Here is a 21,207-nt window from a genome sequence, read left to right on the forward strand (position 1 = left end):
TGTGCCCACGGCAGGGAACTTGCTCTCCGAACTGCAAACCCTCCGAGGGGCAGGGAAGCAAAGCAGGTTGGGAACACACTCCTGGAGCTCCATCTCCATGTCCCTCGCTCGTGAGCAGCATCAGTGGGACCACTCTGCAAGATCCTGCAGGGCTAATGTGTGCAAGGGAGACACGAAGTGCCAGTGTAACTTGGATCCTAAAAAACTCCAAACTGGTGACAGGACATACCATTGCACTGTTTACCTAAAAAAAGCCAATGGCCTGCTATTCTTAGAGGTAAACAGCCACTTATGGAAGCTCCTACACTTCAGTGCCTGCTGCAGCCTTGTTTCCTCTGTCTCGAGCACTAGGGCATTTATGAGGCACAGTGAGAAACGTTTCCAAGATCCCTGGTAACAAGCAGATCTTAGCATTGCAGAGTGGGCTTAGCTCTTTCTTACACCGTATTCTTCTCCCAGTCCCCATCCAGCCCCATGGAACTGCTGCCTCTGCACTGCCAGCTAATCCCGTCCATCCCCGCGGGTTTGCTCCAGGCAGTCCCTCCCTTTCAGCCCAAGCGCTGGGCTGGACTGGCTTTGCAGCGCCGTCACCCGCCTCCAGCTCCCCACCGGGGCGGCGAACCCCCGCAGCATCCCCGCAGCATCCCCGCGCCCGCTCCGCCGGGGCCGCGGCACTGCGGGATGCGCGGCGGGGTCCGCTCCAGCCCCCCGGCATGTGCAGCCCCGCAGCCCCCCGCGCCCGGCCCCGCTGCCCCCGGGCCGCGCCCGGGCTGTGCCCGCGCCGGGGGGGCTCCGCAGGGCGGGGGGCACCTCCCGCCCCCCCCGGGCCGGCCCCGCTCCGGCCCCGCCACCCGCAGGAGGCGGAGGGGCCGCGCCGGGACCGCGGCGGGGGCGCATGGAGAGAGCGGGCACGGCGGCGGGCTGGGGTAAGGACGGCGGGGACCGGGGTGGAGGGGACGGAGGGGGAGAGGGATGGGGGAGATAGGGATGGACCGGAATGGGGATGGGAACGGCAGGGACCGGGATGGGGGTAATGGGGATAGACCGTGATGGGGGAGATGGGGATGGACCGGGATGGAGGTGATGGGGATAGACCGGGGTGGGGGAGATGGGAATGGACCGGAATGGGGCGATATGGGGATGGACCGGAATGGGGAGACGGGGATGGACCGGGATAGGGAAAGGACAGGAACGAATCGGGCTGGGGAAAAGATGAACCAGGATGGGGTGAGGTAGGGAGTGAACCGAATTGAGGTAAGGATGGGGATGAATCGGAACAGGGAAAGGACGGGAATGAACGGAGCCGCCGTAAGGAAAGGACTGAACCGGGGTAGAGTGAGGCAGAGACTGAACCGAGCTGGGAAAAGGAAGGGAATGAACAGTGGCGCGGAAAGGCGGGATCCGTGCTGGGATAAGGCAGGAGCCGAGCCGAGCCGAGTCGAGCCGGGTAAGGCGCGGAGGAGCCGCGGGAGCTGAGGGGTCCGGCAGGCGGGAGCCCCGCACCGCACAGGACCCTGCCCGGCGTCCTGCCCGCCCCGAAACTTTGGGTCTACCGGGAACCCCTCCCGAAAAGGGGGATGCCCCTTGCCCGGCCTGCCCCGAGCCGTGGGCAGGAGCGGGAGCATGCTGTGGCACAGAGACAGGGGACAGCTCCGTCCCGGTGACACACAGCCTGGCACCCCGCAAGGGCTGGGCTGCTGGGACAGGGGACAGCTCCGTCCCGCTGTCACACAGCCCGACACCCCGCAAGGGCTGGGCTGCTGGGACAGGGGACAGCTCCGTCCCGGTGACACACAGCCTGGCACCCCGCAAGGGCTGGGCTGCTGGGACAGGGGACAGCTCCGTCCCGCTGTCACACAGCCCGACACCCCGCAAGGACTGGGCTGCTGGGACAGGGGACAGCTCCGTCCCGGTGACACACAGCCTGGCACCCCGCAAGGGCTGGGCTGCTGGGACAGGGGACAGCTCCGTCCCGCTGTCACACAGCCCGACACCCCGCAAGGACTGGGTGCACCTGAGGCACTGCCGGAGCCCGGGGTTGCAATGTCTCTGCAGGAGCCAACGAGCCCATCTTTTAAGAAATCTAAAGAATTTTTGTTATTTAGGACACGTTTTACTCGTGTGCATTTTGTTGCCTGTAAGTATAAGTCTTTGAAGTGCAAGCTATAAATATTAAAACTCGAATGCAGAGGGGGAGTATGTGTATCAAATTTGAGACTAAATTTATTCCAACCCAGTTCGACGCACACACGCCTGATACAGCCAAGCTGTACTTAAACAAATCAGGGAAGTTATTTGGATTTACAATGGTAGGTGCCTGTTTCAGAGTCTGGTGAGTGGTTTAACAACAATAATTAGCATATTTATGTAACACACTGTTGTTTGTACCTGGGGTTTTGAATCTAAGAGGCATTAATACCATCTCCTGAACTGGGGTGATTCCTGGAAGTAGGAAGCAATGCCTGGTTTTGCATTTCCCCCCATGTGAGCTACATCTGTGTGTACACTCAAGAGTCTGAGCCTGCAATCCTGCCCAGAGAGAGCAGGGCACGTTAGCACAACACCTCTTCAACTGACAGCTGGTTGCAAAACGAAACCAAACTGCTATTAAGGACCTTTCCCTTAATTTTTCCCTCCCTAGTTCTTTTCTTCCATCTTCCTCTCATCTCTGGAAGCTCCATCAGTACTGGAACAGGCAGCAATTATTCCAATCTCCGTAAGTAATCTCTTTTTCTTATGTTTTTTATACTGCACTAATGGCATGCTTTACAGTCATGTACAGCTGTAGGAATATTATTTTTAAAGTCCTCTAGCAGATAAACATCAATTCATTAAAAAGCAAATCACTTCCTGACTAAGGAGACAAGTGAATTAACAGAAAGGTGCTTAGCCGTGTCATCATTATACAGACAAAATTCACAGAAACGACAGAATTGTCTGAAATGGAGGACCACTAAATTTAGTGTCAGGTACAAGTACTTCAATATTTTATTTAAAAAAAAAATCAAAATCCTCTTTTTCAGCATTTTCTCCCACAACAACAAATTAGCACATAGCTGCTAAAACTGTTTTACAAATGGAGCACACTGACATCCATCAAAATTTATATCATTTTGGCACTCCCTAGTGAAAAAAACGTGGCTAAAAATTACTTCCAGTCATTGAAATAAAACAATTTCTGACATTTTACTTCCTTCTACTCTCCTTTTTATGACTGCCTTGTGTAGTTACTACATGAAGGGTTTTTGAAAAGGAAATACAGGACTAAAGGAGCCACTTATCCTCATGTCACTGGTCCTGTTTTGGCAGAAAACCGTGTGTGTGCAGGGAAGCAGAGGAGCATGTCCAGGGTCTTGGATGAAAATGACAAAAATATACACACAACAATTAAAATCACCGAAATCCCTCTTGGAGCAAATGCTGCAGCTCAAGAAAAACCATGTTGTAACTAGACCATGACTTTGTAACAACATTCAAGCAAAGGTGCCATCCTGGGTGAGAAATCATATGATTAAATGGGAGGGTTGCAGAAGAACAGGCAAGAAGTTCCCTTGTTTACTTTGGAGTGTGCATAAAGGAACAGCAAAGTCAGCTGTGGCAGCTGCTATCATTCCCAGACTAGAAATAGTACCAAGTTTAATGTTGGCTCTCACAACCTACTCACTTGGAGCAATTATTTGGAGTCAAGACCAGCTTCTGTGACACCCAGGTATTTGTCAATCCATCCCTAAGGTAACTTTGGTAACTGGGAGCAGAGTTTGGTTGGTAAAGGGGAACGCAGTGCAAAACCAAGTAAATGCCAAGTGTTGTCTCTCAGGATGCCTGGTAATCCCTTAAACTCCTCAAAAAATCATGTTAAAGCTGGGCTGAAGGGTGAGTGCAGAATTGGCAGCTGCTGATTAAAATTGTGCACCTTCCACCTAATAGATGACCCACTGGCATCACCTAAGTCGTAGAAAATACATCATGGCAGTACCAAAATGACAGGAAAATCTAAATGCTACATGTTGCAGCCTCCTCGTTTGCCTGGAGACTTGCTGAGAAAATACTTGTAGTGTGCTTGTGTTGTTACAGGTAGATATTGCAAAAATAAGGTTGAGATTATTTTCCCACTTCATTGTGGATGTAGCCAGTCTGTGTTTAGTTTGGGGATTTATACCCAAATAACGTTATTTCTTGCCCATTCTTTTCTTTCACATTCCTTGACCCTTAATCTTGGATTTTTCCCTGCCACTCTGCCTCCCACTACTTAATAGTAGGACAATTTTGTACTGAATTAGCTTTAGGTTGTGGAGGTCTGTAAAACAGAATGTTGCAGGAAACAGTTCAGAGCAGGCTGAGTATTTCACTACTTTCCAAATGGGTGGATACATCTCTTCAACATTAAGTTTTTAGACAATATTTTTACTTTCCTTTGGCCTTACTGAGTACAGTTCAGCCAGGCCTGACAGTCTGGCCTTCTCCACAAGGGACCTCATCTTTAATTACTGCAATGCCTGGACTGTGAAATGTTCTGCTGACAACAGCAGGTAATACTGACACAGTGCCAGGTAGGCATTAGCCAGGAAAATAACCACCCAAACTGTGGCTCATGCTACACCTTTATGGAGACTGTGGGAAGAGCCTGGAGTGATCCTGAGATGTTGATGGTGCTCCAGGGAGGAGATTATTCAGAGCACTCTCCAGCTACACAGCGTTTAACAGGACTTGCCGATCAGAAATAGAATTTACTGTTGGCTTTACTGCTTTAGGTGTTTCTTTCTGAGAGAAACATTGGATTTTCTTTGCGAAGTGTTTCTAGATTTTGAGCTGGTCTTTTGGTTGGTTGGTCAATTTTTAGAGTAAAAAGTCCAATTTATCTCTAGAAAATATTGACAATAAGATTTATCTTTATTAATCAGCAGTCATGAACCTCAGTCACTGTTTCAAATACTTAAATGAAGAAGGCCTAAAACTGTCAGATAAATGAAAAGGCAGGAAAATGGTTCTTCCCAAACTGCCTTCCTTTCCTTCATGTCTCTGCCTCCTCCACCTCCTTCCCAGCACTTCTGAGATTTGTCTCTGAGGAAATTGATTACTGACACAGGTAAAAGCAAACAAATTAGCTGATTTTCCAATCAGTTATCCAGGTTGCCAATACATATCAGGTATTATTAAAAGATAGCTATTTTCCAAGATATGTAGTTATGTATATTAAAACTTTATGATAATTGCATTCAACTCTGTCTCTGCTCTTATATCCAAGAGCACAAGGAATGTCCAGAGATATGCAAAAGGTTCATTTGCATGCCTGAATGACAAACCTCAAAATGATAAAATATACAGTGATTTCCAATCCAGCATTAATATTCCTGTCTTAGAACCTCTAGAGATCCTACAAACTTACTCTAAGTAAACAGAATTCTCCCACAAACTCAAGAAGGAACAGAAGCATTCCCACTGTGGCTCTGCTCTGTGCATGGAAACCCCCTGAGCCAGGCACAGGGACACACCTCCTCCAAAGAAAAGGTGCAGAAAATGCTCATCCTGGCATCAGCAGGCCCTTGAGTGTCCCCTGTGGATGCTGTCCCTCAGGATGTGGCTCAGGGAGCAGCACTGCCAGCCCAGCTGGCTGCCAGCTGTGTTGGCACTGCGGGTGCACTCCAAGATTCCAGGGTGATGCTGGAAGGTTGAATAAACTTCTACTCATAAACACAAAAACTTTCTGTACCATGAAGAATAAAACACCCTCTCCACTGCCAGGGAGTCTGCAGCTCAATGGCACAGCCTGTCTTTTCCCCAGACAGGGCTGCAGGCTCAGCCAGTGAAATGCAGTTCCCAGCGACAGTGAGCTCACCCTCACCACGGCACGTTCCTGGTGCCTCATTCAGCAGGGGAGGGAACTGGGGCTGGGGCTGTGCAAGCACCTTCAAGGAGTCATCCCCTTGGCTGTCCCAGACTGAGACATGCAGAGACACAGGGCGCTGCTTCCAGGCTGTGTGTGGCAGCTTTACTGGGAGCTGGTGTCCTGGAGAGAGAACCTGATGCCAGAAGGTTGAGACACTGGTAGGTCTGCACCACAACTTCTGCACATCAGCACATTCCCTGGCACTCGTGGGAATCCTTGGGAAGTGCACTGATCAAAGCACCAACATCCACCATCCATTATCAATGTCTTCTTTAAACAGAGTGCCAGAAACCACGTTGGGCTGTGATGCCAGGCAGGGAGGGAAACACGCTCTATTTGGCCCCTCTTCTAAGTGCAAAGCAAAGGTTGATCCCCAGAGTAATTTGCTCTTTTTCTTCATTCACTTTATTTTTTCTCAAAGTGTGGATGTTTTCTGATGCTACTGAAGAGATTCCCACATCCTTTTCCTTAAGGGCACACCCCATTTCTCCCTATGGTTTTCCACATCACACTTCACATTTGAATGGCTCTGGCTGTGCAGAGGGGAAGGATGTTCATAGGCCTCCAGAACCAGAACTCACAATTCTTTGTTCTTCTCCCCTAATAACTAATATCCTGCTCAGTATCTTTCTGCCATCAATTTATTTTATGATGGGTTGAAATCATCTGTTACATCAAGAATAAATTTATCACCTGTTAATTTATTGGGCTGGAACCTGTCTAATAAAGACATTCATTTCCCTCCAAATCTGACAGTTTCTTATCCTCATATGTAGGCTGACAACTCCAAGTCCTTCATTTCCACTGTAACTACTGACTTAATGCTTTAGTTTCAAGCAACTTCTCCCAACTCCCACCTCCCAGTCCCAATTTTTTTTAGTGAAAAGGATAATAGATGAGAATTCATTCCTATGCACCTGCATTGCAAACATACAGAGTCTAGTCCAGCCCCGTCCCTACCAAATAAATAGAAATGATGCTTCAGTTTTTGGAGGGGATCCCATCAAGCTGGTGCAAACAGCCACACTGAGAAACCTCTCAGAGCAAGGTAGGGGGGAGAAATGTTTTAAAGCTGATGATTGTGTTTGAGTCGTTCATCTTTCAAGGAGAGGTGGACACCTCTAAAGCTCATTAGAGTCTCTGTCCTCAGATGCTTTGCAAACTTGGCCTCCAACTCAGAGCTGGCAGAAGAAAGCAATTCAGCTGACTTTGACAGCATTGATGCCAACAGTGATTTTAGCCCCAAGACTTAATACATGTCTTGCTAGGACCTCCTGAAAATACTTTTTTTTAAAATGGCATTATATGACATTGTGACACTTGCAGTCTTCAAGGACCTGTGTGAAGATAATTCACAGAAGGACATTCCAGACAAAGCCTGATGATCACTGTCCACTCTTAGTGTAAACAATGCTTTTATGACACTTTGTTTCTGTGGGCTCTTTAGTTTTGTGTTCCTTATATTTTAATTGCTGAGTTTAGTTGCAAATATGTTAATTCCTTTATCATTAAAATAAGGATTTGTGTTTCAGCAATTGTTTTCTTCTTCATTGGCAGCTCTTCTTTTTTAGTTTCATGGTTTAACAGAAGCAGGTCTGTAAGCATCTGATCTCTACAGGTTTTGAGGACCGCAGCTTTATTTTGTCTTGGCTACAAAATTGTTACCAGATGACTTCTGTTTAAAAGACCCAGCTAAGACTGAAGCTTTATGACACTGGGTACTGTACGAAATAACTGGCCTTGTCCTTCCAGATGACAGGTGTCTAAATAACTCAAGAGGTGGGAAGAGGAAAAAAACATTGGCAGAAAAAATAATTGCTTTAGATTACATAGCAATTTAAGGGGAAAGCATGGTTCTCCTGCATTGGTATCTGTCCATTACCTGGCACTGACTCTTGCTAAGGGGAGGAATAGTTTGAAGTTACACTTCACTTTTCAGTTTCCACTCAAAGACCTATAATGTTTTCCATGGTTAGATGAAAAATCCACTTACTGAGGAGCCATAATGGTTTTTTATATTTCGATGACAAATACAGATGGGTCTCCCTTCCTCTGGGGAAGGGATTTCTACAGCAAGGACTCAGGATCTTAAAGTTATGAGTTTTACAAAAGGGATCCCAGGCCCTCCTGGGGAGGGAGTAACACAGCACATGGCAGAGCACGCAGCAGACTGGGAGCTGTTTAGTCCCAGATGAAAGACTAGTTCTTACCAGGACCACCTCATTTTGGATTTTTCTTCTGATCCACACTTAACCTCTTCTCATTAACAGAGGTCCTTATTTTGGGCTAAATACTCCCTGTTTGTAGCTATTCCCAAAGTCAGACTCTGTAGTCTGATACTATAGTTGTACCTCTGCCTCGGAGGCACATCAGGAGAATATGAATGCAAAGTGATCTCAGCGTGAATCCAAAGGGATTCCTGGTTCGGCCTGAACTTGGTGCTGGAGGAGGAACACACACTGTAAAGGGGAACACAAAGGAGCAGCTGTTTGGGATGTCTTTTGTGCATCATTTGAAGAGGGTTTGAACTGCTCTAATCACACTCCTCACAGTGAACATCACTGAGGAATCAGTTGTGCCTTTAGAAAGAATATGGCACATTCAATGGTAGGTTGAAAATGCAGTTCCAACACAGCCATGCTTTGGTGCTTTGGGGTGTGGGCTGTACTCTGAACATCAGTCTCAACAGAAATGCTTCCTGTTTAGAGGAAGCACAGTATGAGAATACCATCAACAAAGACTTGGTATACACATAGACAAGTTTTAGAAAATATTTTCTTTTTAGCACAGCAATCCTAAATGGAAACTGTTCTTTTGCCACTTGATCCTATAAAACACCCTGAAAGATGGAAAGACATTTAAAAATTTGCTACATGTCTAAAATAAAAAAAAAAAAAAGAAAAAAGGAGGAAAAAACCTAAATTCAGAGCTACATTTCTGTGCTTCTGATGTAGGAAAAAAATGTTTCTACTAAATGAAGCAAGTTGTAAATTGGAAATTTTCCCAACATTGGAGAATAAGATCATGCATCTGTAGAGGCAGAAATGATAACTTTTCCCCAGATTTTTTAACATCTAAAATGATGATTCCCAAGGACAGCATGGTAAATGCACGGTTAAAGGAGGTATCAAAGCACCATAATAGTATTGAAATTATATCCTGTGCCTGTCCCCTGATTTAAGGTTATTGGAACTTTCTTTAGCTGCCATCAGCGTAAAGATACTAAGGAATTGATGGGCACAAGAAGCCACCAGAGAGACAGGAATCTGTCCTGTCTATATTGTGTTGTGCACAGGTTCCTGTGTCTCACTGAAATAACTCACAGCAGCAGAGCAGAGCACTGACATCCACCCCACACAGGCCACAGGTTGTTTATTCTCTCACCAGCTCAAGAGCTGTTCAATCATCTCCATGTCACTGGGGGATCCTTCTTCACCACCACTAATTCCCCACAGCTGGCTCAGAGGTTCCAAAGCCAGGCTACAGGCAAGAAGGAGGACCTGGAATTTTGACAAAAGGTGACACTGCAGAGCCCAGTTCCTGCTGGCTCGACATCGGGGCATTACCACTCAGGGGTGGAGTCAAGAAGTGTGTCCCCACTTTAACAGGTGCACAATTCAATGATCATGTGACTGAAAAATGGTATTACTTACACAGGAAAGCCATCTGCAAACTATTACCTGTATTATAATGATTAAGGTCAATTTTTTACTTGGTTAATTTTGTGCATCCCATTTGTATACTATTGCACCTTAAATCTGATATGATCATTTTGATGTTCTTAAATCACCACTTTTCACTTCTGAAATTCATTCAGATGTGTGCTGAGTAAAAATACAAACCCTGAAGGCCACCAGCACACCATTGCATGGCACACTCTGCCTGGGCTTAGAACCAGAGTGCTGCTCTGACAGAGGCTTTGTCAGCTCCTGCCATCCACAGTAAAAATGCTTTTCAAATCTATTTTACTTTTAAAACATACTTTGAAGACAAAATACTTTGGGGTAACATCTACTGAGATAGAAACTCCACCTTGGAAAGTCAAGCTTTTTCTTATAGATGAAACTATCAGTCTCCAAAGAATTTCCATTGCAGAGAACTGTCAGTCTGGGTTGCCCCTGGCCCTGCCTGCTGTCTGTGCCTCAGTTTCTCCTCAAAACATCACTGATGTATTTTCAGTCCTCATGGGGTTTGGGGCTGTTTTACAGCTCCCTTTGAGAACAGATGGAAGATTTGTATTATCTGGGTTCACAAAAGACATAATTTGCTCTTGTTACAGCTGGAAAATACACTTGTGTGGGACAGGTTTGCACACTCCCTCTAACCATCATTGTACCTCTCTGCTCTTCAGTCCAAAGAAAATTGTATCTGCCCATATAATGTTTTAACAGCTCAAAATCTTAATGAAGACAATAAAAATCCCTGTGATTTCCTGGTGTTTTCCTCCAGGCCATATCCCAGAGTGAGTTACCCAGTTCCACACAGCAGAACACACAGAGCAGTGTCACCTCCTGCAGGACAGTGTCCAGCCTGGAGTGACCTTCAAAGCAGAGCCAGCACAGCGGGGAAAGTAAAACAGGAGCTTGTGTTGCAGGAACTGTAGACAATTTTCATAATCCAAAAAGTGCTGCCATTGTAGGCAGTGATAGAGGAGAGTTGTGTTAACTATTGAAAACAGGACCAGTAAATGAGGATGGGAAAGGCTGTAAACTGGAGCAAGTTCAGAGAGGTTTACAATAATTCAAGCAACTTCAAACTAGATCATGAACTAACCAGACTTTAGGGAAGAGATATGTGTTTAGGATATGTACCAGGACCAATTACTCCAATAAATTTGCTAATATATTATTTTTTCCCTTGCAGCATTTTCCCTCCTGGTCTGCAATGACTGTGCAACCAGGCAAACACTGACAAAAGTTGTTCCCATTTACACAAAGACTACGCTTGGCATCAAAAAATATTATTGCCTAGCTGCTGCTTCTATCATTTTTTAAACTCTAAAAAACCAAATAAACAACAAAACCACAAAGAAAGAATCCCCTCAAAATCCCACAACCAACAAACCAACACCAGCCCAGACCCAGACAGGAATTCCCACAACTCTAATTGCTGGGAATTCCATGCCATTTTACCTCGAAATTGTCTGAGATGCCTCCCAGAAACACAGGAGCCATTCAGCAAATGTACCACAAGATGCTCTGAAAGTGCACAGTGCAGTGATCTGATTATTGCTCACATAAAGTAGCCTGAAATTCCTAATATTCTAATGAAAATTAACAGTGATTTCCAAAGAATCTGCACAAAGCTCTTCCTCTCCAAGCTTAAAAATATTTCATTCTGTCATTAATGGTCAATTGTCTGACTGTTTTACTTACCCTTCTCCTTTTAGGAAGTCTCTATAAAATGCTGCAACTGAATGATGTCAGTGTATCCATTTGCACACTCAGGTGCTCTTGTCAGAAAATTATTTCCTTTAATGTATGACCCAAACAAGGTAATTTTCAATAGCACTACTGGTGAAATGGGGAAAAAAATACCACATCTTCTTTGAATAATGTAGGAGGTTTTCCCCCTCTTTTCCTGGATAATTTTCTGACTTCCTGAGTTCCATGAATTTGTTTCTTCCTTGCAGTATGTTAATAGATTTGAACCTCACAAACTGGAATATATTTACATGACAAGTTCTTTTTTCAGTGATCTGTTCAGTGGTTTAGATGGCACAGCAGGTCACTGGCACTCCATGGGGTATTTTTTGTATTGTACAATTAACATGCGAAAATCCAAAAAAAACACATGCACTTCCCTGCACAGAGATTTCCCAAGTCCTTTTTAAATTTTGTATCATGCAGCTGCTGTTTGAATGTTTATGGGCATCAGACAAAATGGAAAGCTAAACACCTCCTGCTTTCTGGCATTGTACCTTCAGTCCTGTACAAGGCAAGACTCCCAGAGCTTTGGACTGGGCTGGGGTGACCCTGTTCATATGTGACAAGTGACAACAGCCCCACCCACACTCCCATTTCCAGTATGTTTTGTACAGGTGAATATTAACATGGCCTGAAATTACTTTCCTGAAGTTGCAGGGCTTAAGCTGTTACCACCTCTCCTTTGAGAGAAGGAAATATCTGTTCGTGCCTGTGGATGTGCTTAAAGACAAAAGAAACCACACTATCAAAGGACAAGACAAAATCACTCTTTTTTTTCCCCCCTCTCTAGGCAGAGATGAGTGATTCAGTTTTCTACTCAGTCCTCAAAATCAACAGGAATCCTGGGAATTGGCTCCAATCATTCAAATGAGGAGCCAGTAAAACACTGTGTTTCATGCAGAGCTGTAGACCCTGCTATACAGGATTTCATGTCTCTGCAAACGAAACGTGTTTATGTCTCCACAAATTCACCCAAGGCTTTATTAAAAGTTTTCAAAAAACAAACCCCTTTTCCCGCTGTCAGACTCAGCTCTTGCCCTTAACTGCCAAACTGGAAAGGGATTGTGAGACAATTATACTTACGGCTAAGAAGGCCTTAATCCAGTCCTTCAGGTTTATGCAAGATAAGAGATCTCTTTTCCCCCCTTGTTTATCCATTTTGTGTGTTAAACTGGGGCAAAGATGGATTGGTTTGGATATTAAAGCATGTAGGGCCCCCCTGACATTTCTTTGGTGTGCTTCACCCAGACCTCATCTGCCTGCAACACAGTTTAAATGACCAGCAGCAACAGGATAGGAAATACTTGTTTCAGTCAGACTCTTCCACGTCTGACAAAGAAAAGTGTTGTCATCCACCCAGGGCTTTCAGAGGCAGCAGGACTGACTTTCAGGTGACACGTGGCTTTGTTGCCCAGGAAGGAGTTGCTTGTTACACAGTCATCTGTTGTTTCTCCTCCTTCCAGATGAGCTGAGTGTTCTGCTGTGTAACATAGAACTGTAGTGTGGTGACAGCTCTGCCTCTCAGACTGGCCGTCCTGTCACTACAAGGGAGACTGTGGCAGAGACCACATGTCCATCAAACCACCGTGCTCAAGGGAGTCACCCTTCCCTTCCCTAAGTCATGACACAGCACCCCACAAAGGCAAACCCATTTGCTCACCAAGCAGTGTTTGCAGCAATGTACTGTCCTGAACATTGGGTTTGATCTGGTTTTGCTGTTGCAGGAATATGGACATTGTGAGGTTTATTTATTCTTGTCTGAATCATTTATGCTGCATGCTGGTCTGAAGGCGAAGACGTGGCTCAGCAGCAGCGGGAACGGAGGGTTTGGTCAGGCTCAGAATGCATTAAGCTGATGTGTTGTGAAGGCTCCTGCTCTGAAATGCCAGTTGAGGGGGAGAGGGCGGGGGCGGGGGGAAGCCGCAGAAAGTCTGTTGCCATTGCCAGAAACAATTAGACAGTGGCAGCTCTGCAGAGCAGTGGCTGCTGGCTGGGCACTGCTCCTGGAGGTGTTCATGTGCACAACCAAGCCAGCTGCCAGTGAGTCAGTGCTGCTGGGGCAGAGGAGGGGAAAGAACTGCTGCCAGGTCAGAGGTACCCACTGCCTTTAAAGGAGTCAGAGGGTACTTTTTGCAAGCAGTGCAGATGGTTTTAGGCAATTGTTTCAGAACCAGATCTGTTGCAAAGGACCTGAGCGATGCCTTGGCAGATTTCAATGAACACAAGTGTGCTGTGGTCTCAGCAGCTGCTGTTTGCTGCCAAACTTAGTGATGGGATTGTGCCAACTTACTCAGCTCCTACTTTGTGCTTGTTGCGTTTACCTGTTAATGTCAAGCTACAGTTTTAACCCTAAAACCTTCATCTTGACATACCCATTTTGTAACCAGCACCATCTAAGAGGACAAATTGCTTTTAGACCTATATTCTCTGCATTACCAACAGGATCAATGACACCCTGCTGGCACTAAGGAGTTGCCAGAAACAGTTGGAGACTTGACGATTGTAGTTAACACAACATGGTACACAGAATGTAGGCTCAGGTTTGTGAAAGGACCAGAAGTGACAACAGGGAGAGCAGATGACAGCTCTGTCAAAACACTTCAGATGAAAATAAACCAAAAATGAGTCAGGAGTGAGCCCAGCACCCTCCATCCTGGAATGGGCATTCAGATGCATGGAGGCAGAAATGCCAAGTGAGACCACCTGATCTGTGCCCAGCACAGGTGGCAGGTCTGGACCACCTTCCCTGCCTGGCACAACCCCCCAGGCTTCAGGGTACAGCCCAAGCCCCCACTCCACACCAGCACCCTGCAGAATTGAGCACAGGCCATTAAACTCATGAAGCACCAGAGACTATGAGTTTATGACTGAGAACTCAGAGGGGCTCCAGCTAACATCCCTGGGCTGACACAGAAACCCTGCATTTAGGCAGGACCTCAGGCTCTGACATTCTTAATTCCTGATCTAATCAGCGGAGATTACAGCTGGGCACGGGGCTTGGGTTTTTTCTCTGAGAAAACATATTGGGTGTGGTCATGGAAGGTTTCATGGGGACACATCAGTTTTCATGATCCTGCATTTTGCCAAGATCCCATAAAAACCTTTAATCCATTTACATTGCATGTTGTTAGACTGGGATGGGGCTTGGAGCAACCTGGGCCAGTGGAAGGTGTCCCTGCCCATGGCAGGGGGTGGAATGAGATGAGCTTTAAGGACCTTCCCAACCCAAGCCATTCTGTGATTCTATGATTCCCTAAGTATGTGTTATCTCCTGCCCTTCTGTATAGGTGTGCATAAAGTAGTGAGTGGCAACACATTTCTTAATATATGTAAATATACTTTTCTCTAAATGCAAAGCTGTCTGTTCAGTGTTAGTACCGAAAACTGCACCAGTGACAGCTGACAAAATAGAGTCAAACAGTCACAGGTTTGCTCTGAACAAGTTACAGTAGTTCAGAGCTCAAAACACAATCCCAACAGCCCATGTGCAATGGTTGCAGACATGCACACAGCTCAGAAATTGCCTGGAGGGAAAATCATTCTCTTTCAGTGAAGGACTGATGATCTCCAGTGTTCACAGACTGGCTCTGCACAAATGAACCTGAGAGCAGAGTGTCACCCACTGAGCACCAACATCTGTCACTTCCCAGGCACAGAACTTCCCAAAGCACCTCCATCGTGGGATGGTCCTCCTGGACACCAGCAAGGCCTGTGAGAAGATCAGCAGCCACAAGAACCTGCAGGGAATGGCTGCAGTTATATGTGGTGTGGCTTTCCTTCAGCCCAGACTGTGCAGAGCAGCTGCTGAGGGATAAAGGGAAGGCAGAGACAGCTGATGGAATTCCAAAGCTGACAGACAGACTTCCATAGGCAATTGTACTCACATCAGGAAGTCATGACTTAACATGTGTCTACATGAGCACATGAAAAAAGCATTTCTATATAAAAAACCCACCTTTGTGAACAATCTATAGGTAATATATATATAAGGGAACATGTAGTTACAGAAATATATATGTATCTCATTTATTAATTTTCCTTCTATCTATGTGCAGGATAGAGGCACTCCAGTCATGTATTGGTCTTAATTCTAACTTCCTATTTTTGTAATACTGACATATAAACATTTAGTCCATAGGTTAGAAAGTACCTTGGCTCATTCAGGCTATTTCATCCTACTACATTCCAGAATTTCCTGGCAGGATCCAAGCTCCTTGTGCTGCCCACTGAAGGCACCAGTCCTTTAAAGTACCACACTCCTAAGCCATAAAGCACGAATGGAAATATCAGACTTTTACATATTAGTTACCATTTTTCTCTCTCGTCTTAGATTTGTTACATTTACTTTACAGTTCTTGGCATCTCAGGTCAGAAATTTAATTTTGTTTTTATTTTAGCCAAGAACAACTTCATCTGCTTCATATGAAACCCATACAGAATAAAACCCAGGCACCAAGAAGGAAGTGTAGTTCCCTTACTTCATGATTTTCTGTTGAATCGTTATTAACAGACCCCTTAGAACGTTGTCTCAGTCATATAACCTATCCCTGGCTTTGTGTGTCCTTGCACAAATTGTCATGCTGTTTAAGGAAACTGATTAAAATTGCAAATAGAAGTATCACACAAGGTTGTTGCTTACTTCATCTGATGTTCTCAGGGACATGGGGATTGTTACCTTTTTTAATTGAAAAGGATTTTATATATATAAAAGCAGGAATATACATATATTTATTAGAAATTGACTTTCATTTTATTATTTCAACAACAGAAAAACTTTTTGATAAGTGGCTTTAAGTCACTTAAAACTTGGGTTTTTAGCAAGAGGCAAGTGTGGTGTACTACAGAACTACAGCTGTCAAACTGGCACTGTTAAAAATGTATGGCCATCATCTCCCACATCTGTTAGAGGTACATCTGCATTGCCCCACACTCACACACAGATTCCCATGGGAAAGGTGGAGTTTCTGCTAAATGCCTGTTTCTTCAAGGGGAAAAGCTGCTGGAATATCTTCTGAGTCCCGTGGGTGGTGGTCAGCAGTGTCTGTCTGTCTGCCTGTCTGTCTGTCAGTGTGTGTGTCTGAATGCACATTTCCAGGGTGCAGCAGGGCCTATTCCCACCTGGAGTCTGGATGGATTAATGTAAAGCACAGCTATTGGTTAGGCTTTTTTAAAACCCCAACTAAAGTCCAAACTTCTGCCACACAATATGGGATACCTTGACTAAAAATGCCTCAGTGGATGGTGAGCAGATGTTTTGAAATTAATTTCCTTTGGGCTGGAAGTTTATAATTCTCATAATAAATCATAATGTAAAACCAGTGCATACATAGTTAAAATGAGTAATTTCAGCATTAAATAAAACGAATGAATGAATGAAAGAAAGAATGAATGAATGAATGAATGAATGAATGAATGAATGAATGAATGAACGAACGAACGAACGAACGAATACATACCTACATACCTACATACATACATACATACATACACACATAAAGCCATGTTCCACCTTTGGAGCAGTCTGTGAAACCAACCCTCACCAAAGTTCTTCATTACCAGCTAAGAAGGACAGATTTATATTTGAACAGAAGGTTGAATCAGCTGCTCAGGTTTTCCCAGCAGCTTACTAGGATGTTTTCTGAGAACCTCAAGAATTATGGGGAGAGTAACCCAGAGCAAAAAGGGGAAAAACTGTCATAGAGATCTTCCCAAGCATCTGTTTGTGGTGTAAAGCTTAACCCTGAGCAGTTGGGTTTGAGATTATCTCCTCAGCCTGAAAGTGCCTGAGTGCAGAAAGTCCACACTGTGCCATATATAGGTGGAAGTGTCCAAAAGGGCTGTTGGGGTCACAGTCCCTGTTTCTAATGGAAGGTTTCGACATACAAGCACATTGCACAGCACTCAGCAGGCCAGCAAATGAACCCTCCCAGTACTCCTCTCAAGACTGTTTTCCATCTAATTAGCAAAGCAATTTTGTGATGGAACCAATTAATTACATTGCCAAGCAGCTGGTGATACAGTCACATGGTGTGCAGAGGTCTGTTTCCTAAATTCATTATCTGGACTATTTATCAAGGTCCAAAAAGACTGGCAATGCTGATAACATGCCTTACTGTGTTACTCTAGTTTGCTCTGGTTGGCTTTTGTCCCAGCTCTTCTGGAAACTCAGCTATCTTTTAGTAAAGCTGGACCAGCAGCAACACCCCAGTTTGTGTATCCTGCAGCAAACACACCTTGAACTCACTTATCCTTTGGAACTGTGTTGGAAAAGCTGTACAATAATTCTGCCTTCAAACATACATTAACATGCATGAAACTGGGAAATGAGGAAATCTTTTCAGGTGCTTCTGAAAAGCAGAACAGTTCACCCCCAGTAAATCAATACCTGCAGGCAGCCTCTGGGTACCGAGTTGTTTCTGCTCACAAGCAGATCTGTCAGTAGCTTTTGAGAACATGGAATTTTTGGTGGACTTGGGCTATCCAGGGCTTCCCAGGGAAGCTGATCACATACAACTTCATTTGAAAGAGCTGGAATAAGACAGCAATTCAATCTCAGCTGTCAATTAACAGAAGAGTCACCAAGAAGAATAAAATATAACCACCTACATGAAACAAAGGGATGTCTTTCCTATTGCCCCCAAAAATTACCCCATCAATCTCAACACTGGTCAATCATTCTCGTCAGCACTGGAGTTCTTAAAAATGCATCACAGAAGCATGGTGGGGATTTTGCTTTGGGCTGGACTAGATGCTCTCTGGTGGTACTTAGGTTTCAGCTGGCAGCTGAGGTGTGAGTATCCAGGCCTTCAAACAAACCCACAATTTCAGATTATAGAACCCAAAAGCATGGAAGGTTGTGGTTTGTGCAGATTTAAAAGCAAAAACTACAGATTAGAAGATTATTTGTCCAATAGTTCTCCTTTTTGGTCTGAGAAAGCCTTTTTTCTGTAAACAGAGAAATAAATGGCCAAGTTGCTCAGTCTGTTTTATGTACAATCCCTCCAGTGGTTTTTGGATTGTCAGTCCCTAAGGGGAATGTGCAAGATCTCCTTCTGAAAACCCTGGCAGCACATCAGCCACGGAAGCACAATAATGACAGAGGGAAAGGGAAATGACTCTCCAGCACCTCCTGCCCACTGTGTCATTAATGTCTATCCCAATATTATGGATTCACATCCTCAGGCATTGGGAGGGAATAAAATGAGAACCTTTTGTTCCAGCATTTATAAAATCAGACCCAGGAGCATCCTGTACCAGTGACCTCATGACTCATTTAGCACAAGAGACTGCTTTGGCTCAGCCATGCAGGATCTCAGCAATGAGAAGGGCAAAGGAAACGGAGATCCTAAGAAAGCAGTTCAGAAATAAATACCTAGGAAAGGAGGAAACCCAAACTAACACCTCTTTCTCCACTGTTTTTACAACACCAGTTTTACCATCCTGGAGCTCTGGGAATGTCTCGTGGCCCAGTGCTGTGAGACAATGGGGGGGCACAGGGCTTTGAGGATCCCCAGCACTGCATCACTGGGGCTCTGGGCATTGCCATTTGTCCAGTTAGGAGCAGATGGCAGAGGCATTCCATGTATTCTGTTTGAGACAGGGACAAAGATTCCAAGGGCTTACACACAGAGTGGCTCTTGGAAAAGCAATACAGGTTATAGTATTTAACACATCCTTTCAGACTCAGGCTTGCACAGGGAAAGCCTTGTACGTAGTCAGGGCAAAGGGAATTTTCAGGGAAGGGAAGAGAATAAAGGTAAAACTTGGGTCCTCAAAATCAACACCCACAAGAGCAAGAGAGGACCTTCCAGTGAGGCCACATTCCAGAATAGATTTCCATCCCATCTGAGCATTTTGCCACAAGGTAGAAACCCTCTGTGCTTTTGCCACAAGCCAGTCTGGCAGGAAGAGCCTGAACAAGTGGTGGATCAAACAAGAACGTGGGAGGAGGGAATCTTTGTGCTTTTTGTAGCACTCCACTCATCCAGCCTCCCAACCACAGCATTATGGGAATATAAATTCCCAGTTAGTGTGCTGAGCCATAGCTCTGAGATTCCTAAAAGGCCATTTATGGCACCCCAGGAATCAACAGCAGCCTGGCAAGACACGGATGTGCCTCCACAGAGATGGTGCCACACAGGCCATGTTTGCCAACAGATGATGTGTGCACACAGACACAGACACAGCTCTGTAAAAGAGGTGCCTTAATGGAGAAAGGAAGAGTAAAACACATATAAATTTCATAGAGCTGGATAAGCCCCCAGAATTAAGGGAATTTTTACCCTCCATAGCTGTCTTGGCTTTCAGAGACAAAATAGTTACTTCCTTAGCTTACTCTGACAGTGCAATTTTAGCATTTAGAAAGCAAAACCCTGACATAAAAGTGTTGCATTTCATGTGCAGTTACCATGAAATTCAGCCTAATGGGAAAGAACATGAACTATTCAAAGTGTATTGCAAGTATGAATATATTTGCCTATTCCTTTCTGTATCAGTCAACCAGAATCACCACGTGAAAAAACACATTCTTGTGCCTTTCTTCCTCCCTCTTTTTCCCTTTCTCTTCCTCGTGCTATCCTTTCTTGACTGATGGTGATTTTTCACTGTTAAATCCTCTTGGATCAGGAGTAGAACCACTGCTAGGACTGAACAAAGGCATTGTACTGCATGTACCCAAGGGAAGCTGCCCTCAGAAGCAAGGCATGGATTTGTTCCAGCTGAGAAAACAAGCTAATATTTCCCTTGCTGGAAGAGGAAATCAAACGTATAATCTTTGCTCAAGGGTTAACCAAAGATTTTGCAGAAAATACACTTGGAAAACTAGTGTTGACTTATAGCACTTAAGATGTCCTTGCCTTCATCTACTCTTTTTCCAGTCCTCCAGCCAATCATTTAGCTTTTGCTTTTTTTTTTTTTGAGGCTGTATAATCCATCTAGAAACTTTCCTGACACTGTGAGAAGGGAGTGTTAAAGGGTAAAACTCTGCTTCAGATTTAGTTCCACGTTTTCCTGAGAACCAAGGGCTTTGCCCCACTGAAGCCACAGACAGTCCCAACCTGTGTGGCCTTCCAGTCCCAGGGGTTGAGACTGGAGGCTTTTATAGCAAATGAATTGTCTCTTATGACCCTTGGTACTTCCCATTTCATTATTGAGGTAATTAAACACTGCACAAAAACTTGAAATAACCCTGTCATGAAGATTTTACTCATATTAACAGGAGGTTTCTGTTTGTTCCGAGAGCTGCATCCACACAGCTCATCCCACAGATTTCCTCTCTGGGAATCAGCACAGGCCATTCGGATTAATGACCTCCATCACTCTCTGGGCAGCTTTATATAAAGTACATATATAATCCTGCCTATGGAAAAGCATCTCTGGGTAATCCTGCCCAGAATCAACCAGGATGAGAACACAGCCATGGAGGAAACAAGGAACCCTGCCCAGTCTTGGATTTTTGACAGTTCTTGTCAGAAAAGCCGATTTCAGGAGAGGAGTGAGACTGTTATTTAAACATCTATTCCAACAACGTAACAGCTTGAAATATGAAATGTTGACAACATTAAACTTACAATGGATGCATTCTTTGTTTGCATTCATTCCAAGTCCTTCAGCTGCCCTTTTAAAGTTACTTCAGCTGAAGAAAAGGAATTTGCAATTTTCCAATCCTCTTAGGAATTTGCATCCAGGCTTCTTCTGGTCCTTGCCAGCAGCTCCAGGGAGGGCACACAGACCCTGTGAGGGCAGGTTTGGGTGCTCCAGAGCCTCAGAGACAGGCAGGGGCTCAGGAAGGGGATTGCACAGGGGTCCAGCCTGCCCTGGAGATGCATCCAGGCTCTTACTTACCAAATGTGACATGAAGAAAGCACTGATTCCTAAAATAAACTCCAAAAGGAA

The 21,207-nt window shown here is 45.0% G+C and overlaps 1 protein-coding gene across 1 annotated transcript in view; it reads left to right on the plus strand.

Annotated features, from left to right (window-relative positions):
- Nucleotides 1–604: 604 nt before the first annotated feature.
- The window catches only part of BEAN1 (brain expressed associated with NEDD4 1), a 57,414-nt gene continuing 36,811 nt past the window's right edge, over nucleotides 605–21,207 (plus strand). Inside the window, 2 exon segments of the mRNA XM_071567518.1 lie at nucleotides 605–926; nucleotides 2,642–2,716. Coding sequence (XP_071423619.1) covers nucleotides 896–926; nucleotides 2,642–2,716 — 106 coding nt within the window. The 5' untranslated portion in view covers nucleotides 605–895.

Source organism: Pithys albifrons, chromosome 12 (genome assembly GCF_047495875.1).
Source record: "Pithys albifrons albifrons isolate INPA30051 chromosome 12, PitAlb_v1, whole genome shotgun sequence".
Taxonomy (NCBI): Eukaryota; Metazoa; Chordata; class Aves; order Passeriformes; family Thamnophilidae; genus Pithys; species Pithys albifrons.